This window comes from Anolis sagrei, chromosome 3 (assembly GCF_037176765.1).
Source record: "Anolis sagrei isolate rAnoSag1 chromosome 3, rAnoSag1.mat, whole genome shotgun sequence".
Taxonomy (NCBI): domain Eukaryota; kingdom Metazoa; phylum Chordata; class Lepidosauria; order Squamata; family Dactyloidae; genus Anolis; species Anolis sagrei.
Window position 1 is genome coordinate 176,890,277 of NC_090023.1, and position 27,243 is coordinate 176,917,519.

Consider the following 27,243-nt stretch of genomic DNA (forward strand, 5'->3'; position numbering starts at 1 on the left):
CAACAAGAAGGAGGTCAGAGGCCAAAGAAATGCTTTCATGTATTGCAAAGGGTATTAAGCAGTGTGCTTGAAAACAAACCTTTGTCAGAGCAACTTCTTGTTCAACCAAGCAGCTTGTGCTCGTTTTCCTGTGTCGATGGTCTTGGGATTTTGTCATGTTCTCCTGGGACTTTGCTTCGTTGGTGCCATTTGGAATTCTGCTTTTTAGTGCTATATTTGATTGATCTTTGGAACACTATTTGCTTTTTTTCATCTTTTACTTTTTAATAAACTACAAAAACTTCGGTTTGTGTGCAGTTCTGGTGATTTTAGCAAGGTGAATCTATTCTGAGGTGCAACAGTTCCTCACATTTAAAAGCAAACTCACAGTGCTCTCCACTCTTTCTGTAACAGAGTGCTGTCAACTGACTCAACTTGCTGCTTCCTCCCTTTTTCTATCTGGCAGCAAGACAACCTCATTTTATGGACTCGCTGCTGGGAAAAATGTATGCCTGTTTAAATTCACGAGGCTTCCCAAAGAAAGAAAGAAATGACATAGGTGTTCAGGTGTTTGGCTGGGAACCATTATAATTAAAATTATATTTGACAAGCATTCAAGTGCTCTGTAAAGTTCAGCTTCGAGGCTGTATGAAAGAACACATCATAAAGAACTCATTAAGGGGAAAAATTATAGGTAACAGCATACAGATTGGGTTGCAAGTACAAGTCAAAAATCCAAGCAGAAATAGGTTTCTCGTATCACACAGTCCTTGGCCATATTTTGCCTTGAAATTTATGGGTAGCTTAAAGAATAACTGATGTTTTGATATTTAACACGGAAAAAATCACCACTGGCTTTGGTCCCCCTTAAATCCCCCTTTTAAAAAATTCTAAGAAACATCAAGGATAGGGCAGGAGTGACAACCTCAAGCATTATCACTCCTACAATGCTCAAAATATCAGTTACTACGGATACAAGCAATACTGTTATTTTGTAGTATCCATGCTCAAACATTTTATTTTCGGAGAAGGAAGCAGCCGCTGCGATATTCAAAGCTAATTACTGACGATTTGCTTCCTGAGATATATAAAGTAAAAACCTAAGAGAAGACAAAGAAATAGATTGTGTATGTGTACAGCGAAGGCAGTTATTAAGATAGAAAGCTATTTGACAACGCACTCAAGTTTCCGCTTAGGAATTTTTGAAGGAAAAATTGCAGTCATTAACAGTCTTTGCCTTCCAAGGTTGATTTTTTTCCCCAGTGCAGCAGTGGGATCTGGTCATTCTGTCACAGAAGGCCTTCATTATTCCTGGAGCATCTAACACGATGGCCGTTGATCAGGTGGCACAAATGCAGCAGAATGTATAATCCTCCGCCTTAGTGTTGCAGCCAGGTTTCCAGCTCCGGCTGCTTGGGGTTATTGTTTGGGCATGGCAAAATCCCAAGCAGTCTCCTGCGCACATTTCCACATGGCTCTCATCAGCCGAGTAAATCCCATGTCTTTAGGCTTTTCCAAGCCCCTCATAAGCCTCTGCTTCATAATGGCGACAAACTCCTTGTTGCTCAGCTCGCCATTGCCTAACGGAAGGAAAGGAAAAAGAATTAAGATGGTGCCAAAACCAAAATGGTCCCAAATCCTGAAAAGGCAATGGCAATCCAAAAATGGAATATGACAAATTCATTGAGAGCTTACTTAAACTGTCACTGCACTGGGCAAAGTAACCATTTATCATTCATATAATATACTACTCATCTAACTAGCAAAATCTAGGGGGTAGCCATGAACTCCTTAAAGTCTTTTGGGAAAACCTGGGAATTTGTCACAGTTTCGGTCCAACTTACCTATCCGAATATATCCTTATGAACCATCTAGGATAGTGTTTCTCAACCTGGGGGTCGAACCCCTGGGTGGCTCGTGAGGGGGTGTCAAAGGGGTCTCCAAAGACCATCAGAAAACACAGTATTTTCAGATGGTCATGGGGGTTCTGTGTGGGACCTTTGGCCCAATACTATCATTGGTGGGGTTCACAATGCTCTTTGATTGTAGATTAACTATAAATCCCAGTAACTACAACTCCCAAATGTCAAGTCTATTTTCCCCAAATTCCACTAGTATTCAAATTTGGGCATATCGAGTATGCATGCCAAGTTTGGTCCATATCCATCATTGTTTGAGTCATCAAACAATGCTCTCTGGATGTAGGTGAACTACAACTCCAAAGCTCAAGATCAATGCCCACCAAACCCTTTCAGCATTTTGTTGGTCATGTGAGTTCTGTGTGCCAAGTTTGGTTCAATTCTATCGTTGGTGGAGTTCACAATGCTCTTTGATTGTAGGTGAACTATAAATCCCAGCAACTACAACTCCCAAGTGACAAAATCTATTCCCCCCCTCCCCCACCTCACCAGGATTCAAATTTGGGCGTATCAGATATTTGTGCCAAATTTGGTCCAGTGAATGAAAATACATCCTGCATATCAGATATTTACATTACAATAACAGTTATGAAGTAGCAACGAAAATAATGTTGTGGTTGAGGGTCACCACAACATGAGGAACTATATTAAGGGGTTGCGGCATTAGGAAGGTTGAGAATCCATGTAGGATCTAGGACGTTAAGATCTTCTGGGGAGGCCCTGCTCTCCGTCCCACCTTCCTCACAGATGCGTTTGGCGGGGACGAGAGTCAGGGCCTTCTCAGTGGTGGCCCTCGACTGTGGAACGCCCTGTCTAGGGATATAAGATCGGCCCCCTCCCTCCTGACTTTCCAATAAAGGTGTAAACCTGGCTTTTTGAGTAGGCATTCCCAAATACGGCATAGTTATACGAAATCATGTAAGCACTTGACGGCGCAATTGAATAATGACTTGACATGGAGATGCTCACGATAATGTTTTTAAGGCTTTTTATATTCTTATATTGTATGCTAATGTCTTTAACAGTATTTTATTATTGTTTTACTTGTAATAATTGTTGAGACATCAAATTGTTGCCAATTGTGAATCGCTGCGAGTTGCCTCTGGGCTGAGAGGGGTGGTATATAAATGTGGTAAGTAAATAAATAATAAATGTCCCCCCACTGTTGTCCTCCATTCACTAGCCACTCATTTCATCTAGAGCAGCCCCCTCGCTGATGGTGTTCCGAAGAAGATTAAAAACCTGGATGTTCGGACAGGCATTTGGTTAATTCGGTGCAATGAATGTGATGATTAAACGATTGGTAATATGGACGACGAAACTGGATCACGATTTTAGTCAGGAGATGCATTGGATTGTTATTGATGTACCAATATTGTGTATTATGTTTTTATGGTTTTAAATTGTATACTGTTGACTATTGGATTTGATATTTTGTTGTAAACCGCGTTGAGTCGCCAGCTAGGCTGAGAAACAGCGGTATACAAGTACAGTAAATAAAATAAATAAAATAAATAAATGATGTACACTACAAAAAGCCTGTTAGTGGGAGCTACCCCAGGGGCCATCCAGTCCAACACCCTTCTGTCATGCAGGAAAAGCACAATCAATTCACCTCCAACAGATGATCACCTAGCCTTTGCAATAATGATGATGATGATAGGAGCAACAAATATGAAAGTTATTATAAAAAGGATTCAACAAGACCCTTAGTTTTTTAAAATTACATATGCTGTGACTTGTCTCACTGAGATACACACAGTCTCTGAGTTACAAAAATCCAACTTGCACATGACTCCTACTTAACAAGGCTGAGGGTGACAACAGGAAGTGAAAGGAAATCTATCCCTAGGAAGGAAAATTCACTCCTGTAAGAGTTATCATGGCGAAAAGGTGTCTCCACTGAAGCTTTATCACCAATTCTTCTTCCCATTACAACCCAAAATTTCCAAAATCCAATTGTCACAGGACTGAAGGACTTTGCCTGTTTTCAAAAGATCTGCTTTCTGTCTTCACTCTTATTAAATTCTGTATCTGACAACTTATCTTCAGAAGACAGTTTCTCAGAGAAAGTCTATTGAGGGCCTCTCCCAGGAATGTGACCTTGTGAATCTTCATGAGACACCTCAGTCCTCTCGTCTGGGCTTAACTCAGACCCAGGCAAACCCTCATCCCCATTGCCAACAGACCCAGGCCCACCATCAGGAACATCATCCCCACTCCCAACATGAACCCAGACATAATCACAGGCTGAACTACAACAATACGTGCTGTTCAACAGTGGAACTGTCTGCCAGGGAGTCTGGTGGAAGCTCCTTCCTTGGGGACTTCCTAGGAGGCTGAATGGCCATTTGTCAGGAATACTTCGCTTGTGCTTTTCCTGCACAGCAGAAAGGGGTTCGACTAGATGACCCATGTGGTCTCCTTCAAGTCTATGATTCTATGAAGGTGAGGTTAAATCTTCTGAACAGGAGCACAGACAGTAGGCCTTCCCTATGCTCTCCAAAATGGAAAAAAATATGGCTGGAGTTACACCTGTTCCAACTTACATACAAATTCAACTTCTGAACGAATCAACAGAACCAATCTTGTTTGTAATCCGGGGACTGCCTGTATAGGCATGTTTTCCAAATCAAGGAATGTCCTTGAAGGAGGGCTTCAAGGGTCTTTGAGTGAAATTAAGCAAGGGGCTTTGAATGAAATTAACAGCAAAAGAGAAACATACCCTTTCTCTGTAGAAAAATAGCAATACAGAAGAAAATGTTTTAAGAAGAATGTTTTAAGGTACAAGAAGGTACTTTCTTACACAGGATGTGTTGTGGTTAACTTCAAAGGTTGTAGTAAAGTGCAGAGTATGCATGTGCATGAAGGTACTTTCCATCAAAAAGTCAAGGGAGAGGGGCTGGAAAGAGAGTACTTTCCATGAAAAAAAATGTTTTCTTTTGTTAAAGGTTAAAATTGTTGATGTCAAGCAGTGGTACTTTCCCTTTTTGTTTGCACTGGGGTATAAAGATATGCAGATTTCAAGGGAAGTGCGCGGCAGTCACTTGAAGGATAGCATCTGCGTATGCTGTCAGGCTGTCTGTCTTCTTCATGAAAAAACTAAAATAAAAACTTGTTTTTTGATCTTTCATTGGGACAGTCTCCTTCCTTTTGTGCTCCCGCGACGTGGACCTAAGAAGACCCAATTTAGGGTCTCTAACATCCTCTATACATGGAAACAATGCTATTCTACAAAACGACTGCAGCAACATCCTGAAAAATGTGCATCTTACAGCACACATCACGGATAATTAAACAGATCATGAATATACTGAAGGTCACATGGAATTTATTTTTATTTTTCTAACTATTTCCAAGTGGATACAGTTTCTGGCTACGTAGCTGAACTTGTATCTTCATCTTGGCTGTCCGTATCTCATGAGATTACTTCCAAGCCTCAGAAGAGTATAAATACAATGAAGCATGACCACACAATTTACAACTGGCAGTGCTGTAATCCATACACCGGCTGATCTTTCCCATGGAAAGACAAGGAAGATTACTTTTTTCGCAACAGAAAATCATGTATCAAAACGTCTATTAAACTAGAGGTTTGATGACCTCCTGACAGCAGTTGTTATCATTCAGCATATCTTTTCCTTGCACTATTCCAGGAAATCATCATTTTGAAAATAGGTTTTCAAAACAGTTTAAGTTTTTTTTAAAGGCCATATACTGAGTACAACAGTGGCACACAGCTACTTCTTTTTAAGTATGTTTTACCCAAATTACAATTTTTTGCATCCATCTCCAAAAATTCCCATGTTTGTTTTTGATATTAATTCAAAATATCAAGACTTTAGATTGCAGATTGCTATCTTAGCCTGAAATAAATGAGGGTGAGTGAACAAGCTCCCTATTGACACACTTGCGAGCTGCTGCTGCATTCTTTAAGTGGATGCAGGTCACAAATCAACCAGAAATACATATCAAATCTATATAAATAAAAATGTAATGTTTGTTTCTGGGGTTAACATAACTCAAAAAACACTGGGGGAATTGACACCAAATTTGGACACAATACACCTAATAACCCAATATATGTCCCTCACTAATAAAAACACTGAAAAACACAACAGAAGGGACTTAAAAAGCCCCCAAAAGCTAAATGACGAAAAGCTCCTTCTTCCCTTTTTTCTGTATTATTTAATACAGAAAAAAGGGAAGAAAGAGGGAGGGAAGGGGAGAAAAAAAAGGAAGGAAAGAAAGAAAGAGAAAGGAGGAAAGGGAGAAGGAAGTTATGGAAACAAAGAGAAAAGGAAGGAAGGAAAGAAGTAGAGAAGGAAGAAAGGAGAGAAAGAGGGAGGGAAAGAAAAACGGGGAAGGAAGGAAAGTTACAGAAGGAAGGAGAGAAGGAAAGAAAAAAGGGAAAGAAGGAAGGAAAGAGGGAGTGAAGGATGGGGGAAGGTAGAGAAAGAGGGAGGGAAGGAAAGAGAGAAAGAAGAAAAGAGAGACAACAGAAGAGATAGAAAAGGGGAGAGGAAGGAAAGAGATAGAGAAGGAAGGAAGAGAAGGAAAGACGGGAAGGAATGAAGGAGAGAAAGAGGGAAGGTTGGCCAAAGCAAAGCGTGGCGGGTACAGCTAATCTATATAAATAAAAATGTAATGTTCGTTTGTGGGATTAACATAACTCAAAAACCACTGGACCAATTGACACCATATTTGGACACAAGACACCTCTCAGGCCAACAAGTGACCATCACTCATAGAAACACTGAAAAACACATCAGAAGGGACTTAAAAAGCAAAAAAAACAAAATTACATTACAACGCATGCGCAAAACCACATACATAAATGCAAACACGCATACACACACACAAAACATATATACGCAGACTGGGTCACAGCAACGCATGGCAGGGGACGGCTAGTCTATATAAATAAAAATGTAATGTTCGTTTGTGGGATTAACATAACACAAAAACCACTGGACGAATTGCTGCCAGATTTGGCTACAAGACACCTACTAACCCAAGGAGTGATCAACACTAAAAAAAATATGATTTTGTCATTTGGGAGTTGTAGTTGCTGGGATTTATAGTTCACCTATAATCAAAGCACATTCTGAACTCCACCAATGATGGAATTGAATCAAACGTGGCACACAGGACTCCCATGACCAACCGAAAACACTAGAAGGGTTTGGTAGGCATTGACCTTGAATTTTGGAGTTGTAGTTCACCTACATCCAGAAAGCACTGCAGACTCAAACAGTGATGGATCTGGACCAAACTTGGCACAAATATTCCATTTGCCCAAATATGAACACAGATAGAGTTGGAGAGAAATAGACCTTGACATTTGGGAGTTGTAGTTACTTGGATTTACAGTTCACCTACAAACAAAGAGCATTCTGAACCCCACGAATGACAGAATTGGGGCAAATTTCCCACACAGAACCCCCAGAAAATACTTAAGGCCATCCGGTCCAATTCCCTTCACCAGGGCAAGAAAACGTAATCAAAGCCCTCTTGACAAAGAGCCATCCAGCCATAGATATAGATAGATAGATATGATTCACACACACAGATATAGTATTCTAGATCTGAAAGGGACCCCTAAAGAAGGACAATTATATGTTGCATGTTCCAGAGTAGGCAAACCAGACAATCTTCACATCAATACTTATATAAAAATTACTTATATCCATCAGTGTTTTGATTTCAAGAAAGCAAAATGGTGCAATGCAGATGAAATTAGTGGGAAATTGGAATTATAAATGCATTCGAACCATACATTTATTCAAGAGGTGCGACTCACATGGGCTGCTTCAATATACGTGGAATAAACCAAGTTTCTGTACTTAGCTTCAAGTGACCATTTTAATAACTGTTTTGATATGTTTTTTGAAAGCCAAATGAGGTTATATTAAAGCCAAATATAAAACCTGGAGACATGGGAAATCAGAAAGTTAAATGCTTTCGAATACGCATATTAATTTAAGAGGTGGAACCAGGCAGGTTGCTTCACAATGTTGTACAAACAAAATCCTTGAACCTTCCTAAGTAGGAGGTATAATTATGTTTTGATATTATATTGTGAATGTAGAAGAATTCCTACGCTGAACAGAGTTAATTAGACAATGTATTTCTTTTTTCCCCTTAGATTAATTATTGCTTAGATTCAGGCTCGGTTGTCTCCTATTCTTTGTGCATAACAAGGATGTTGCCTATTGCTGTTAGCCTTCAAGTAATTTTTGACTTATAGTGATTCTAAGGGGAACCTATCACAGAGGATTCTCAGCAAGACTTATTCAGAAGGGGTTTGCCCTTTCCTTCCTCTGATGCTGAAAACACATGACTTGCCTATGATCATCCAGTAAATTTCTACAGCCAAGAGGGAATTCAAACCCTCACCTCCAGTCATAAGACTTCATCACATGCAGTAAAATCAGTGTTTCTACACAGTGGGTTAAAGCACTGAGCTGCTGAGCTTGTTGATCGAAAGGTCGCAGGTTCGATTCCGGGGAGCGGCGTAAGCTTCCGCTGTCAGCCCTAGCTTCTGCCAACCTAGCAGTTTGAAAACATGCAAATGTGAGTAGATCAATAGGTACCGCTCCGGCGGGAAGGTAATGGCGCTCCATGCAGTCATGCCGGCCACATGACCTTGGAGGTGTCTATGGACAACGCTGGCTCTTCGGCTTAGAAATGGAGATGAGCACCACACCCCAGAGTCAGAAATGACTGGACTTAATGTCAGGGGACTACCTTTACCTTTACCTTTACACACTTAAGAAACAAGGTATCTTGCCATTTCTAAAGTATGGGTTTTCTTGATGATTCCTAAGTTGGTTGACAGGTTACTTATTCTTCGATTCCCCATGTAGAGATGTGTAAAAATGCACAATTTGACATGTGATGGGAATTCCTCCTTGCCGACTTGTAAAGATAATGTCATCATGGAGGAAGGAGCCATGACAGACAGTATTACTCCCTTTCTTCCACCATTACAGTTTTGGCACCGAGGAGGAAGGAATGGTAATTTATATATCTTTTTAAATGTAAAATATATAGACTTAACTTTTGAATTGAGAGCTATCTGTAACAGATTGAAACTAAATCCAGACAAGACAGAGGTCCTCCTGGTCAGTCGAAAGGCCGAACAGGGCATAGGGTTACAGCCTGTGCTTGACGGGGTTACACTCCTCCTGAAGGCGCAGGTTCGCAGCTTGGGAGTGATCCTGGACTCATCGCTGAGCCTGGAACCCCAGGTCTTGGCGGTGGTCAGGGGAGCTTTTGCACAATTAAAACTTGTGTGCCAGCTGTGCTCGTACCTTGGAAAGTCTGATCTGGTTACATCCCATATAGACTACTACAACGCTCTCTTCGTGAGGTTGCCTTTGAAGACTGCCCGGAAGCTACAACTAGTCTAACGAGCGGCGGCCAGACTACTAACAGGACCGTGGTACAGGGAGCATACTACTCCTCTGTTACATCAGCTCCACTGGCTGCCAATCAGTTTCCGAGCACAATTCAAAGTGCTGGTATTGACCTATAAAGCCCTAAATGACTCCGGCCCAATCTACCTGTCTGAACGGATTCTTCCCTATGAACCATCAAGGTTATTAAGATCTTCTGGAGGGGCCCTGCTCTCAGTCCCACCACCCTTGCAATCGCGTCTGGTGGGGACGAGAGACAGGGCCTTCTCGGTGGTAGCCCCTCAGCTCTGGAACTCTCTCCCACTGGAGATTAGAACTGCCCCTTCTCTCCTGACTTTTAGAAAGCTGGTGAAAACTTGGCTTTGGAATTTAGCATTCGATGAGTGAGTCAATAACTCTTGACCACACTGACAGATGGTGATGAATTGTGATTTCATTCTGATGACTTGGCCTTATGTAATTATATGATTGTATTTTAATGTATTTTATGTATCAGTGCATTATGTGGTGTGATATTTTAAACTATTGTTTATGAATCTTTTGTTGTGAACCGGCCTGAGTCCCTCTGCGGAGGTTGAGAAGACCGGTATATAAAAGTTCTAAATAAATAAATAAATAAATATTTCGGGCATTTATACCCCGTCCTTCTCACCTCTGGAGAGGGACTCAGGACGGCTTACAACAGGGAACCCACGGTGCCGATCCAATACACTAAAAATCACAATACAATTGAACTCAATAACGCCATATAAAACAATAATTTTAAAACAGACCTTCTCAACCTCTGAGGATGCTTGCCATAGATGCAGGTGAAACGTCAGGAGAAATGCCTCTAGAACATGGCTCTATAGCCCGAAAAAACCCACAAGAACCTAATTTTAAAACAGTTTGCCAGTATAAACATCATCCAGGTCAAACCATTATGATTGTTAAAACATTCTCTTCCCAGTTATTCCAACTTATTGCTCAAAAGCTTGACCCCACACCAGCTTTTAAGTTTTTTACGAAAAGTCAGGAGGGAGGGGGCCGATCTAATGTCATTGGGGAAGGAGTTCCACAGCCCAGGAGTCACCACAATGAAGGCCCTGTCTCTTGCCCCCCCCCCCCAACCGCACCTGCGAAGGTGGTGGAACTGAGAGCTGGGCCTCCCTGTATGATTTTAGCATCCTTAGAGGTTTGTAGAGGGAGATACATTCGGACAGGTAAACTGGGCCGGTGCCGTTTAGGGCTTTATAGGTTAAAGCCAGCACTTTGAATTGTGCTCTGTAGCCAGGGGCGGCTCAACCCATTATGCAAAGTAAGCATTTGCAGTATAGTTTATTTTGCCCAGGGGCACTCTTGGGGGAAAATAGACCTTGACATATGTAAGTTGAGAATTAAACTTAAACATAAAAAATTAGTGGAGGGGGAAACTGCTCTCTCCTGGAAGGAGTGGACACAAAACTCGAAGGGCAAGTTTAGTAAGTTAGAAGAACAAGGTGCCCTGAATTGGTTTGAGAGACAACAGCTGTATAATTGGAGAAAGGATTGGTTAAGCAAAAATCCCAGATGTAGAGCACTGAATAAATTTGAGGAATGGTTAAGTAAGCTCAAAAACCAAGAAATAATGGGGAAAGGATTAATTGGGAAAATATATAATGGTTTAATTGGTGAAGAAATAGGGCTGAAACTGTTAGAAAACGTATGGGAGGGAGACCTAGGGCCTCTGATAGATTATGATTGGAAAAGGGTCCTGAAGTGGAGAGTGGCTAAGAACCTATCAATAAGATTAAAAGAAAATGTATACAAAGTGATATGGAGATGGTATACTACGCCAGTCAAACAACATCAGATGGATAGCAAGCAAAGTAACCTCTGCTGGAGATGTGGCAAACACAAAGGGACATATTTTCATCTATGGTGGGAATGCCCCCAAGTGAAGAATTTTTGGAAGGATATATTTACCGAAATAAACAACATTATAGGATCAAACATTATGCCGGATGCTAGGTTAGCATTATTAATGGACACCACGAAGCTGAATGTAGAAATAACTAAGAAAGAATTGGTGACTATTTTGCTCACAGTGGGAAGAATTATAATAGCAAAGAACTGGAAAATAATAACTAATCTAACACTGGATGCATGGTATGGGGAAGTTTGGAATGTAGCTTTAAATGATAAACTAACAATGGAAATGAGGGTATTCAGGGGGGAAATTAACAGGTCAGATTTTGAGACATACTGGTCGGTCTTTATTAAATATGTCTTAGAGAGCGAAAATGGAAAACAACAGAATTTGGTTGGTCAGGAATTTTGGAGATGACATTTGATTAATGGCTGATTTATAAATACATGGTGAAGGAAATTATACTTGTTCAGGCCTTGGTGGTGGGGTTATGTGTTTGTAAAATGTTCACTGTTTTGGGTTTTGTCTATTTTGTAAGTTGTTATTGTATTTAAATAAAATCTTTAAAAAAAAAAAATAAAAAAAAAAAGACATATGTAAGTTGTAGTTACTGGGATGTATAGTTCACCTACAATCAAAGAGCATTCTGAACTCCACCAATGATGAAATTGAACCAAATATGGCACACAGAACTCCCACGACGAACAGAAAATATATATCAATGATTGGTTGGGGGGGGGGGGGCAAAATACTGTTTGCTTACCATTGAAAATTAACTAGGCCCTCCTCTGTCTGTAGCCAATAGACAGCCAGTGGAGCTGCCGTTTGTACGCCTATAGAATCATAGAATCATAAAGTTGGAAGAGACCTCATGGGCCATCCAATCCAACCCCCTGCCAAGAAGCAAGAATATGAGCTGGGGATGAGCTGGAGATGTCTCTGCCTTGGTCCTTTCACTATTGGCTGCTACTTCCCAGCAAATGTCAGGTGGTGCAATACCGGCTAAGCAGTGTAATTTCTCCAGTGGTGTAGGGCGCAGATACCCCGTGATAATGCGGCATGTCTCATTAAGAGCCACATCTACTGTTTTAGTGTGGTGAGATGTACACTGAGCATGCGTACTCAGCAGCAGAGTAGCATAGCGCAAGGGCAGATGTCTTTACTGTGTCTGGTTGTGATCCCCAGGTTGTGCCAGTCAGCTTTCGTATGATATTGTTTCTAGCACCCACTTTTTGCTTGATATTCAGGCAGTGCTTCTTGTAGGTCAAAGCACGGTCCAGGGTGACTCTCAGGTATTTGGGTGTGTTGCAATGCTCCAGTGGGATTCCTTCCTAGGTAATCCTCAGAGCTCGGGATGCTTGTCTGTTCTTAAGGTGAAAAGCACATGTTTGTGTTTTAGATGAATTAGGGATCAGCTGGTTTTCCCTGTAGTAGGCGGTAAGAGCACCTAGAGCTTCAGAGAGCTTCTGTTCAACCATCTCAAAGCTCCCTGCTTGAGCGGTAATGGCACGATTATCAGCATAGATGAAACTCTCTGTCCCTTCTGGCAGTGGCTGGTCATTTGTGTAGACGTTGAACATGGATGGAGCAAGCACACTCCCCTGAGGCAGGCCATTCTTCTGTTTCCGCCATCTGCTTCTCTGGCCCTGGAACTCAACAAAAAAGCTCCTGTTTTGTAGCAGGTTTCCTATGAGGCGGGTGAAGTGGTAGTCCTTTGTGATATTATACATTTTTCTCAGGAGGAGGCAATGGTTTACAGTATCATAAGCCGCTGACAGGTCTATGAAGACAGCTCCTGTGATCTGCTGCCTTTCAAAGCCATCTTCTATGTGCTGGGTCAGGATCAGCACTTGCGATGGGCATAAAATTGCACTGGCGGACCGAGAGATTCCTTCATAGAATATTTTAATTAAATTTGCGAATAACCAAATCCACAAAAGTAAAACCCATAAATGTGGAAGGCCAACTGTATAGCACAACAGAGTTGTACTTTCTGGACTTTGATAATGCAAATTTCACCACCTTTGAGAATGCAGATGAATTTAAAATACGAAACATGAATACTGGATGTTGGAATGAAAGGCAACACACACAATGAAGCCTTGGGTTCTTTCTTAAGCTGTAATCTTTTCCAGCCTGCCAAACTTATGTAAATATATCCTGAGTGGCTCCTGCCTCTTGGACATGCAAGAATGAACAAGCTGAAAAAACGGAATCTACAGGAGAGCTTCCAAGTGAGAAAAGTGTCACACAACAAAGGTTGACAGCTTATTAAAGAGGAATATGGGAAATCGCAAGAGCACTAGCCTCTGCCGAAGAGATGTGAGTGGCACCAAAGTAATTGAACTCAAACCACAAGCCATACCATGTGTTAATTTCAATGATCTCCAAGGACAAGGAATTGTTGCTTGGTTAAGTTTTACTTGCAGATGATTCAAAAGGGGGAAAAGAACTGGACGCAGAGGAGAAGGTTACCAGCAAGACAGACAAAATTATGCATCGACTTTGTCATCCACTGGACTGATCTGGAAGCAGGCCTTCGAAATCCCAGTCCAATTTACTATTAATTTTCTAGGCCTGTTTTGTTTCTCCCAGACCTTCTGACAGTGAAAGAAGAGACAATTTGTGCCAGCTCTAATCCCAACACATTTTGCCTCATCACTTAGAGCTTCGCTTAAGAGGCAGCCTGTCTCTTCCAAATTATTTCTTTGTGGCAAGCGATCCCCTCTCACTCTCCACACATAAGTCAAAGGAGACATGATGGAAAGAAGGAATTCAAAGGCAATTCAAGGAAGTTCAGCCAGAAGTGAGCCCTTGATCAGTGACTTTCAAATAGCCAGAAAGCTCTCTGAAGCACCTTATTAAATCTCTACTGTGAACTCTGCTGTCCTTTTAAGGCCGTTTTAACATAATCTATTTACTCTATTTGAATAGGAATCCTAGCTATTGCATATTCTTTCATAGATCACCCAATAGTATATATCTTGCAAAGGATTATCCTTGTACAACTGTCTCTTTGTCTGCAGTATTTCCATTATACTAGCACACAAATACTGCAGAATTAAGAAATAACTCCAAGATATGGAACATGAATTTAGCAAAGCAGAATTTAGGAACTGCTTTGCTGAACCAATATAAAGTGGGTACCTAGTATAACCTATACAAGCAATTATTCCCAGGAAGTTCATGAGCACCACGTCTATAAATCAGCTCATTGGTCTCTTACACTTGCTAAGCCATGGTTCAGGGAGGGATAGTGTAAGAATGTGAGGAATGAAGAGGGAACTACAGTTAGGAAAAAGAAAACTTACCCCCTTGCTACCACCTCAGGACTACTACCTCACCCGCCTCATAGGAAACCTGCTACAAAACAGGAGCTTTTTTGTTGAGTTCCAGGGCCAGAGAAACAGATGGCGGAAACAGAAGAACGGCCTGCCTCAGGGGAGCGTGCTTGCTCCATCCATGTTCAGCATCTACTCAAATGACCAGCCACAGCCAGACGGGACAGAGAGTTTCACAATTCAAAGTGCTGGTGTTAACCTATAAAGCCCTAAACGACTCCGGCCCAGTTTACCTGTCCGAACGTATTCTCCCCTATGAACCATCAAGATTGCTAAGATCGTCTGGAGGAGCCCTGCACTTGATCCCACCGGCCTCTCAAGCGCGTCTGGTGGGGACGAGGGACAGGGCCTTCTCGGTGGCGGCCCCTCGATTCTGGAACTCTCTCCCACTGGAGATCAGAACTGCCCCCTCCATTCTGTTGTTCAGAAAACGGGTGAAAACATGGCTATGGAGTTTGGCTTTCGACAAGTGAATGAATATTTCTGTGATCGGATGGATGACGATGAATGACGGACAACGAATTCACTATGACAACTGACCATTGTTATTATGTGATTGCATTTTGTTGTTTTAACATTTTAATTGAATATGTTATATGACTTTTTAATAATTGTTTTGTGATATTATTGTTGGAAACCGACCCGAGTCCCCCGATAGAGGGGAGAAGATGGGTATACAAAATTGCTACATAAACAAACAAACAAATAAATAAATCTATGCTGATGATCGTGCCATCACCGCTCAAGCAGGGAGCTTTGAGATGGTAGAACAGAAGCTCTCCGAAGCTCTAGGTGCTCTTACTGCCTATTATAGGGAAAACCAGCTGATCCCCAACCCATCTAAAACACAGACATGTGCCTTTCACCTTAAGAACAGACAAGCATCCCGGGCTCTGAGGATTACCTGGGAAGGAATCCCACTGGAGCATTGCAGCACACCCAGATACCTGGGAGTCACTTTGGACTGTGCTCTGACCTACAAGAAGCACTGCCTGAACATCAAGCAAAAAGTGGGTGCTAGAAACAATATCATACGAAAGCTGACTGGCACAACCTGGGGATCACAGCCAAACACAGTGAAGACTTCTGCCCTTGCGCTATGCTACTCTGCTGCTGAGTACGCATGCCCAGTGTGGAACACATCTCATGACACTAAAACATTGGATGTGGCTCTTAATGAGACATGCCGCATTATCACCGGGTGTCTGCGCCCTACACCTCTGGAGAAATTACACTGCTTAGCCAGTATTGCACCACCTGACATCCGCTGGGAAGTAGCAGCCAATAGTGAAAGGACCAAGGCAGAGACATCTCCAGCTCATCCCCTGTTTGGGTATCAGGCAGCACATCAATGACTTAAATCTAGAAATAGTTTTCTAAGATCTACAGAAACACTCGCTGGAACACCCAGGCAAGCGAGAGTCCAAAAGTGGCAGGCTCAAACCCAGAACCTCAACCAATGGCTGATACCAAATGAGAGACTCCCCCCCTTGGCACACAGAAAACTGGGCAACTTGGAAGGCGCTGAACAGACTGCACTCTGGCACCACGAAATGCAGAGCCAACCTCAAGAAATGGGGCTACAAAGTGGAATCCATGACATGCGAGTGTGGAGAAGAGCAAACCACTGACCACCTGCTGCAATGCACCTTGAGGCCTGCCACATGCACCATGGAGGACTTTCTTGCAGCAACACCAGAAGCACTCCAAGTGGCCAGATACTGGTCAAAGGACATTTAATCAACTACCAAACTCACAAATTTTGTATTTTGCCTGTTTGTTTGCTTTGTTCTGTTAGAAATGTAATATAATTGACTGGTTGCCCTGACATGACAAATAAATAAACCTCCTTACTTCAATGGAGGTTCGACTAGTCACTCATAAAAACACTGAAAAACACAGCGGAAGGGACTTAAAAAGCCAAAAAAGCAAAAAGACGCTACAGTGCATACGTAAAAACAACTCCCCTGGCAAACAACATACACAATAGCATATCCACACTCTCTTCTGGATTACAGCTCCCAGCATCCCTTAGACCAGGCCCTTTAGGAGAGAAGGATGATCCAAGCTGCAAGTTTTCTTCTCCTTGGATTTCTTTGAGAGCATCCCAATCCCTGAATATTTCCAATTTCCTATTCCTGGACTGCAACTCCCAGCAATCCTTCAGGTAGATAAGATTAGATAGAGATAGAAAGTAGGCTTGGGTAACCACGGAAAATTTTTGTTCTAAACTCGTTTCGTTTTTAGGGGGGCCCTTGTGTTTCGTTTTTTTAAAGAATTCCGAAATTTTCCTTTTCAAAATTTCAAAATTTACGAAATTTTGTAAATTTTGAATTGATTCGTTAATGGCAGACGCGATTGCGCAATATGCTAAAAACCCCTCCAAATGGGACAGGGGGAACTTCTGAAGCTTGCCTCTCCCTATGTTGTTGACTGTTGGTGTGATAATTTATTTTTTACCACTGATAAAACACACAACAACTATAAAACTTGCACCAGACATACGGAAATAATTACGAAACTATTACGAAACAATTTTGAAACAATTTTGAACCAATTACGAAACAATTACGAAACAATACGAAATAAATTGGAAAAATTGTTTCGATTTTTAATTACTCCTCACAGTAGTCCTGCATGGCTCAATATTGGATCGTGAGCTAATTTAAATACGAATTAATAACGAATTACGAAATTAACGAACGAAACTGCCCAAGCCTAATAGAAAGGTAGGTAGATAGATAAATCGATCAGGAGGACTGCTGAGAGTTGGTAGAGAATAGGTAGCTGCTGAGACTACCAAGAATAGGTAGAGAAGGAAGAAAGGGGAGAAAGAGGAAGAGAAAGAAAAGGGGGGAGGAAGGGAAGAGGAAGAGAAGGAAGGAAAGAGAGAAGGAAAGAAAAAAGGGAAGGAAGGAAAGAAGGAAGGAAGAAAGGAGGAAAAGAAAGAAGGAGAGAAAGAGGGAGGGAAGGTTGTCCACAGCAACGCGTAGTGGGTACAGTAAGTAAGTAAATAAATAAATTTCAATATTATGGAAGCAACTGTTGGAAGACCTCTGAAGGGTATTTCAATCCCCTGCAGCAAATGGGAAGGGGAGGCTGAACAGGTAATTACAGTACAGCTGTGGATCTGATACAACCTATTATACTTAATGACATTAGTATCACGGTTTTCCTCTAGGGAGGTCTATACCACACAAGGTCCTTCCCTGCTCATTGTAATCTTCATGAGGCCACCTTGTACAACAGACTAGACCAGGGGTCCTCAAACTTTTTAAACAGAGGGCCAGGTCACAGTCCCCCAAACTGTTGGAGGGCCGAATTATAATTTGAAAAAAAAAATGAATGAATTCCAATGCACACTGCACATATCTTATTTGTAGCACCAAAAACACTTAAAAACAATACAATAATTAAAATGAAGAACAATTTTAGCTTATTAGTATTTCAATGGGAAGTGTGGGCCTACTTTTGGCTCATGAGATAGGATTGTTGTTGCGTGCTTTCAAGTCATTTCAGACTTAGGTTGACCCTGAGCGAGGGCCGGGTAAATGACCTCGGAGGGCCATATTTGGCCCCCGGGCCATAGTTTGAGGACCCCTGGACTAGACTGAGAAACAGACACTGCCCAGAAGTTATTTAGCAAACATTATAGACGCAAGGAGAACTAAACACAGCTCTCTCTGGTCCAAAACACACTCAGCACGGCTCTACAACATGAACACTGACAGTACTCACCATCACAGTCAAAGAGAGCAAACACCACATCACAAACATGGTCTGACAGCTCCACTTTTGCCACCGTCTTGGCTACCTGCTGCATAGTATCTGAAAGAGAAAGCGGAATATACTGCAGGTCAGGTAAGTGATATAGTGGAAGAGATGAAAGGACAAACATTCATCATACTCATATTGCCTCTGGTCATTTAATCACTAAACACAACTGCAGCAGGAGTTCTGTCCCCCAAGTCACTCATCCCCACCTCTTCTGTCCTGAAATGACAAGTACTTTTAATACAAGATGCACTTGGTAGTTGGAAGGGTAAAAGGTGCTGAAACCAGCATGTAATTTCTCATCTAACTGCACTGCTGAAGCCAATCATACCAGATGTAGCCTGTCGTTCTGCTGATGGGCATTTCATTACAATCCATTTGACATGCCAGTGGAGAATTGGGTAGAGAGATGAGTAGCTCTGGTAAAAGGAATGTCATCTTAGAAAACTGCAGAAGCTCAGAAGTATGCAATCAAAGGAGTGTGTTTGGTATGTTCAGGAGGGGACATAAGGATTGAACCTACAAGGACAAAGCTTGATAATCAGTGGGTTGTTGTAGGTTTTTTTCGGGCTATATGGCCGTGTTCTAGAGGTATTCTCTCCTGACGTTTCTTCTGCATCTATGGCAAACACCCTCAGAGGTAGTGAGGTCTGTTGGAACTAGGAAAATTGGGTTTATATAGCTGTGGAATGACCAGGGTGGGACAAAGAACACTTGTCTGTTGGAGGTAGGTGTGAATGTTTCAACTGACCACCTTGATTAGCATTTGATGGCCTGGCAGTTTTTTGGTGTAGTTTGTTAGTGCCTGGGGGAATCTTTTGTTGAGAGGTGATTAGATGTCCCTGATTGTTTCCTCTCTGTTGTTTTACTGTTGTAATTTTAGAGTTTTTTTAATACTGGTAGCCAGATTTTATTCATTTTCAAGATTTCCTCCTTTCTGTTGAAATTGTCCAAATGCTTGTGGATTTCAATGGCTTCTCTGTGTAATCTGACATGGTGGTTGTTAGGGCGGTCCAGCATTTCTGTGTTCTCAAATAATATGCTGTCTCCAGGTTGGTTCATCAGGTGCTCTGTTATGGCTGACTTCTCTGGCTGAAGTAGTCTGCAGTGCCTTTCATGTTCCTTGACTCGTGTTTGGGCAATGCTGCGTTTAGTGGTCCCTATGTAGACTTGTCCACAGCTGCACAGTATACAGTAGACTCCTGCAGAAGTGAGAAGATCCCTCTTGTCTTTTGCTGAACGTAGCATTTGTTGGATTTTCTTGGTGGGTCTGTAGATAGTTTGTATGTTGTGTTTCCTCATCAGCTTCCCTATGCAGTCAGTGGTTCCCTTGATGTATGTCAAGAACAACAACAGAGAGGAAACAACCAGAGACAGCTAATCACCTCTCAACAAAAGATTCTCCCAGGCACTAATAAGCCACACCAAAAAACTGCCAGGCCATCAAATGCTAATCAAGGTGGTCAGTTGATACAGTCACACCTAGCTCAAACAGACAAGAATTCTTTGTCCCACCCTGGTCACTCCACAGATACGAGGGGTATTTTTTAAGTAAGGTCCGTTTTGTTGTAGACACTAGTAGTTCGCGTGCATACCACAACAAGCGCATGCGTTGTGTACCGGCATGCCTCAGGAACAACTGTGCTCAATTTCCGCTCTGTAGCTTGCCTGTACGGTTCTGTTCTGTGCTTTAAAATGTTTAAGACTATCAACTCACCCTCCGCATGTGAGGTTCGCTCAGTGACACGGTTTTTGTCAGCAAGGAACCTGCCCACTGCAGAAATTCATCGACGGATTTGTGAAGTGTACGGTGATACTGTTATGAGTGAAAGCAAAGTGCATAAGCGGGTACGACAATTCAAAGATGGCTGTGACAACGTCCATGATGAGGACTGCTTCGGTTGCCCTTCTTTGATTACAGACGATTTGGTTATCGGAGCAGGTGGCAAGTTTTTATGAAGAGGGTATTTTAAAATTGGTTCAGAGGTATGATAAGTGTTTGAACAAACTTGGCAACTATGTCAAAAATAGAGTGAAGTATGTACTTTCTGAAAATAAATTTACTTTTTTGAAATAAACTTTCGTTCCAACGGACCTTACTTAAAAAATACCCCTTGTATATAAACCCAATTTTCCTAGTTCCAACAGACCTCACTACCTCTGAGAATGCTTGCTATGGATGCAGGTGAAACGTCAGGAGAGAATGGCTCTAGAACATGGCCATATAGCCCGAAAAAACCTACAACAACCCAGTGATTCCAGCCATGAAAGCCTTCGACAATACCTTGATAGAAAGCTTTCCTTTGTGGTTGCCTGAATGACAAAGGTGGAAAGTATACTCAGACCATGAACATGTTCTTTTTAAGGATCACAGCTCTCAGAATCCACAAATCATTAACTTGTTAATTCTTAGATCTATGCTGTCTAAGTAATTTCAATATAGAAGCAGTCCCCGGGTTATAAACATCCAATTTACATATGACTCATAGTTAAGAATGGAGGTGAGATAACAAGAAGTGAGATAAATATACCCCTCAGATGGGAAATTCACTCCTGGAAGAGTTATCATGGGGACTGCGTGTAGGAATACCTACAACTCCTATAAATCATGGTGAATTCTCCCCAAACCTCTGTAGTATGTTCACTTGCTGAACAACCTCTCAATAATATCTCAGCCTGTTTATTATTAATATGGTGGCAGCGGAAATCTTTTGAAGAATCATTTTAAGTCTCTTTGTTGTGTGCCATAGAAAATAATCAGAAAGGTTTAAGGGAGAGGCAGTGGGCAGAATCTATACCAACGGAGAGAGCCAGAAACACTGGGATGTCTGTGGTGGAGGAAAAACAGAAAATCTAGGGTGAAATTGTTCTCATATGAAGGCCTTCACTTGGGTGGTGGACAGTATGGTGTTTGGGAGGGCTCTTGTACATTTTCATGGTGCTCACTTAACCTGCAATTTCATTGGAGGGAGGGCCATTGGTGTCTCCTGTGTAGTGGGAGCTATAGCTGTTTGTGGGGGCATGAGCTTGTCTATGTAAGTGGACACCCCAGCCACAGCCATATACATATTTTCACTTATGGCTGGAGTTACACTTAAAAATGTATCTGTTCTGATTTACAAACAAATTCAACTTAAGAACAAACCTTTAGAACCTGTCTTGTTCATAACTTGGGAGACTGCCTGTACTTGAATGTGTTTTGTTCATCACAGTAGATTGTGGACTTGGTTGACATATATACACATGAAGGTATGATTCCAAACAATTATTTCAGCATGTACACCCTACAGTCAATGTCAAACTTTTTAATCCAAATAAAAAACTATGTGTCAAAGATAATAACAAATCAACTCTATTGCAATACAACTGTTTTGGTTCGCTCCTAACACAATAAATAAAATAAACAACTCTATTGAGAAAATAAGCACAATATACCATGTTATTTATTGTGTATATTCTCACAAATCCATTTGAAGAAAAATTCCCATCCCTCCCTCATTATCCTTGGCGGAGAAAATTTCACCCCATCACCCAAGGAATAATAAAGGAAATGAGAAATGATAAACAAAATCCATTTTGTTCTTGCTGGACCCCACAAAGAAAGAAGTAATCCCTAACGCAATGAGAGCAAGCAATGAAGAGCCTTTGTAATAATCTTTGCAATTTCAAGGATTAGTTGTAAGTGAAAATCTAAAATGTCCAAAGACGGCTAAGTACCTTCATAAACAAATCTGCCTGGGATAATTCCAGTGTAATAAATGGAATATGTTTAATGTCGAACAGGAGGACAAATTCAAGATTTAATTAGCCTTTTTTCTCATTAAAGAGAGAAATAAATAAAACAAATTTCTCTATATCTAGAGAATAAATTAAGAATGACTTTACTGTTATTCTTCATCTACTTATCATCTACATTATTTCAAATACACAAACAAAATTTTACAGTTATAGTTATGGTTATATATTGAAGTGTTCTGCCTCATGCAATTAATGCTGCATGAGGGGTACTGAATTGTGTCTCTACCCCATTTCTACCATCGAAGTGTTGGAGAGGAAGGACTCAAGGCGTGTTCAAGTCTAGGAAGGAAAATCAGAAGGCTAGGATTGGTTAGAAAGATGGGGACGGAGCCTACGTGATCGAAAGGAAAAAAGTGGCTTTTAAACTGAGGTTTGAGGTCCCAGTTTGCCAGTTGGAGGTTGGAAAGAGTAGAGAGAAGACGTGTGGGTGTTAGCAAGAGCAGTTTGTCGTTTGTGTAGTATTCAGAATAGCTATTGAGAATATAGCTAGAATACTGTGTGGAACAGCACCCCGTTAGTGGTCTGTTCATTTCCTAAGGAAGTCTAGTTCAAGGTTTTTGGCTAGATTCCTAAGGGGGATTTTTGGGAGTTACTTTCAGAGATTCATTTTCTGAAGTAATTTTCTGTGTTGTAACTGTGAAGACTTGTAACCCAGAAGTTTTAAGATCTTTACTCTCATGGAACCACAAGCTTTTTATGCCAATATTTTACTGAAACCATTAAGCATTTGTACCTGAATTATTCAAGTCTGTTCAATAAATGTTCTTGTTATTTTTATCAACTTATACCAGCCTCAGTGTGAATACCTTTGTGGTCAAAGAGTTATTCAAGTCAGCTTTTAACAGCCTTTAAGAAAACTATAGTGACACAGAATGTGTTACTGAACAACCTCTCAATAATACCTCAGCTTGTTTATTATTAATATGGTGGCAGCAGAATTCTTTTGAAGAATCATTTTAAGTCTCTCAGTTCCAGTGGTTCCCAGTTCCTAACCTTTACAAATACAGTTGGTTCAGTAACCATACTCACTCTATATTTTGGTGAGCTAGTCTGTAGTGATGGTGTATCGTTATAATTTGGCTGAGCAGCGTTGGGATTATTTTTCTATATTTCCCCGTCCATAAATTACATTAATTTAAAATCTCACTACTACTACTCGGCTGCTCGTTATAAGCATATGCACTACATTGTGTGGGCTCCTCTTACTTGGTAGTTTAGAAACTCTTGGCCTGAATCTCACATCCACTGATCATGCTGGTTAGGGGAGTTTGGGAATTGCAGTCCAAAAAAACTCTTTCGAACTCTATGCAACTATAATTGTAAGCCATTGTGAAGGAGTTAAGGAAGTGAAGCTGTCCCACCTCCTCAGATCTCCTGACCAACGACAGAGAACAAGGGACAACTGTGACTGTAGATGAAAATCACAACCAAAATATTGTTGCATAATTGCTTCAGAAATGCCTATTCAGGATTTTTATACTGATGGTCTCCTTTGGCTTGCTTACAATTGTCCTGATTAGTTTGTCCTCCTACACCTGCAAGAAAAGAGGACACTAGGCTGGCACAAATACTATCCTTCGACGGATTGAATTCCAATGAAGGGCAAAGCAGAGGCAGCAAAGATATCATCCCTTTGATTTCTTCTTATTCAGTGGTGCAAATCAGGCCAATGTCTACTTTGAGCATAATGACCTGGAGAATGGTTCCCTTGGCTGGAAAGAAAAATTGCCAACTTACTTTCCAATGTACAGTAATGGAAACCCCTGACCGGTCATGAGCATCAACACTGACATTTAAAAGTGCAGCCACTGGAAAACCACAAATTCCAATGGCTGAATTGGTGGTTTTTATCCTCACTTATGTTGCAGAGGAGATGAGAAACTCATTCATACTTCTGCTCTTACTACATCCAGGGGTATCATTCACCTGGGTTTATCATTTGAGTCTGCTACAAGTTCAGTCTCTGGAACACACTGGACCAGATGCACAGTGAATATACTCATAGTCAATTTACCATTTTATTCCATTTCCACAATACATTGTGGAATCAGTACATAAAGCAGTTTGCAGCTGAGTAGTACAAGTTGAATACCCCTTAACCAAAATGCTTGTGACCAGAAGCGTTCTGTATTTCGGATTTTTGGAATATTTGTCTATACATAACTGGATATCTTAAAGACAGGACCGAAGTCTAAACATATTTGTTTATGTATACATATCACCCCAAAATCATTTTATACAATAGTTTTAACTATTTTGTGCCTGAAACAAAGTTTACATAGACTGAACCATCAGAAACCAACTATCTCAGCCACCTTATATAGGCAATTTTGTACTGTAGAACAGATAAGGGATACTCTATCTGTATAAACTACTGCAACGTGTTATTATTATTATTATTATTATTATTATTATTATTATTAACTTTATTTGTACCCCGCTAACATCTCGGCATGAGCTTCCGCTGTCAGCCCTAGCTTCTGCCAACCTAGCAGTTCGAAAACATGCAAATGTGAGTAGGTCAATAGGTACCGCTCCGGCGGGAAGGTAACGGCGCTCCATGCAGTCATGCCGGCCACATGACCTTGGAGGTGTCTACGGACAACGCTGGCTCTTCGGCTTAGAAATGGAGATGAGCACCACACCCCAGAGTCAGACATGACTGGACTTAATGTCAGGGGACTACCTTTATCTTAACATCTCCCTAAGGACTCGGTGCGGCTTACAAAGGCCAAGGCCCTCAATAAAACAATAGCATAACAAATACAACAATAAAACTCATAAAGCAAACCAATAAACATTAAAGCTACATGGGGTTGCCTTTGAAGACTATCCGGAAGCTTCAAATGGTCCAACGAACGGCAGCCAGATTGCTAACAGGAGCGGCGCTAAGGGAGTGTACAACTCCTCTGTTGTGCCAGCTCCACTGGCTGCCAGTTTGCTACTTGGCACAATTCAAAGTGCTGACTTTAGCCTATAAAGCCCTAAACGGTTCTGGCCCAACTGACATGTCAGAACACAACTCCCCTTATGAACCATCTAGGACAGTGGTTCTCAACCTGGGGTCCCCAGATGTTTTTGGCCTACAACTTCCAGAAATCCTAACAGCTGATAAACTGGCTGAGATTTCTGGGAGTTGTAGGCCAAAACATCTGGGGACCCCAGGTTGAGAACCACTGATCTAGGACCTTAAGATTGTCTGGGGAGGCCTTGCTCTTCCAGTTTCCTATAGGAGGGCAAAAAGCAATCCCCTGGGGGAAAGATGCCACGTCCATCCTTCCTTTATCAAGAATAATAGCCCCCAGGCGCGACGGCACACTTGTTCTCCAGACCCTTGATCATTTTAGTCACTCTTCTATGGGCACATTCCAGCTTGTCAACATCTCCCTTAAATTGCGGTGCCCAGAATTGAGATTACCTAGTATGCTTTGATGCATTTGTTTTAACTTTCAAGAAAATACGTTTTTCCTGTTTTTTCCAAATCTAGGCAAATGTAACCATAGTAGGCTTCACAGAAAAAGCTCCATACACCACATTTTACATGCATTTCCTGTCCAACATGCTGATATATTTATGAATACTTGCAAATAGGCAGAGCATCAAAATTTACTCGAGTGGTGTGTGGGTGGGGGGTAGCTAATTCCCAAGCAATTTCTGTATAAAATCTGTCTCAATGGGGCTAAACAATTTTGAATTAGTGAATCACTTTTGCCAAGTGAACAGCAGGGGAAGCTCATTATGTGTAACCAAAGCACACATCGAGCAAGATGGTAAATTATGCTGCATCACTCAAGGTTTCAAGGGGAAAACAAGTATAGATACATGGCGGGAAAATGCCATGGCCACTTATAGCTTGCCAGAGCTTCCAGCTATTAAAAATTATCAAGCATGCATACGATGTATCTGAAAACACGTCTTTCATCCCAAAGGTCCCCAGGCATAAATTACAAATTACACTTGGGTAAATGCAAGGCATTTGACTTGATAATGAACTGTAATTCACGTTAATGGATGCACCGGATGAAGGCAATCAGTCCTGCCAAAAGGGCTCAAGTGAAGGTCTTTTGTGAACCAACCTATTTGCACATGCTTCAAACACCCATGAATCATAATTAAATTAGAGCAGCCCAGTCTCCCCACCACCACCACCCCAGTCGCGTTACCTTTTATCAGGTAGTTAGAGACAATTAATCCCAAGGTTCTTGCATTTATCAGGACTCACCTTCCTATTTACGTTGATAAGGACACATATGACAACCAGAGACAAACTAGAGTAAGTGTTGATATTTTTGTGCTCTGATCCTCCTTCCAAAGGGCCTCTAGAGTACATGAGCAAAAACAATCTGTTGCTGTCCTGAAGTCTAATGAATCTTGGGCCCAAGCTGACACAAAACAGATGGGACAAGCACACCTCTGCATAATGTTGTTGATGATCCTCTGTTTGCAGTTAATCACTTGGCATGGACTGGTAAGCACCCCTCTTGGGATGGCTTTCAGATTCTGCAGTTTGCAAGTATCTGCTGTAGAGTCTAGTGGCATTCAGGACAAGAATTATTGGTTATAACACCACTTGGATGAGAGACCGCCAACAAATACCAGGTGCTGTCTGCTATATTTCAGAGAAAGTATTCCTTGCGAAAAAAAATCGTATATGAAATCTCTAAGTTGACAGGTGGCCCGAAGGCAAAAATTACATGTACACAGCACCACCAAAATAACCTATATCAGAGCTCTGAAAGGTTACAACTGTGCTCAGTTTCCGCTCTGTAGCTAACCTGTACGGTTCTGTTCTGTGCTTTAAAAATGTTTAAGACTATCAACTCACTCGCCACATGTGAGGTTCGCTCAGTGATACAGTTTTTGTTACCAAGGAACCTGCCTGCTGCAGAAATTCATTGACAGATTTGTGAAGTGTACGGTGATACTGTTATGAGTGAAAGCAAAGTGCGTAAGTGGGTATGACAATTCAAAGATGGCCGTGACAACGTTCATGATGAGGACCGCTCCAGTCACCCTTCTTTGATTACAGTGAACTCTTGGTTATCAGAACAGGTGGCAAGTTTTTATCTTTCTCTTATCCTGGCAGAACACCTAACTCCCCTGTCCAGGTGGCGATCCTGGCA

The 27,243-nt window shown here is 41.5% G+C and overlaps 1 protein-coding gene across 1 annotated transcript in view; it reads right to left on the reverse strand.

Annotated features, from left to right (window-relative positions):
* Window positions 1-541: 541 nt before the first annotated feature.
* MICU1 (mitochondrial calcium uptake 1) overlaps window positions 542-27,243 on the reverse strand; it is a 281,117-nt gene continuing 254,415 nt past the window's right edge. Inside the window, exons 11-12 of the mRNA XM_060768821.2 lie at window positions 18,287-18,376; window positions 542-1,559 (exon numbers count right to left, since the gene is read on the reverse strand). Of these exons, the coding sequence (XP_060624804.2) occupies window positions 1,399-1,559; window positions 18,287-18,376 (251 nt within the window). The 3' untranslated portion in view covers window positions 542-1,398. The remainder of the gene's footprint in view (window positions 1,560-18,286; window positions 18,377-27,243) is intronic.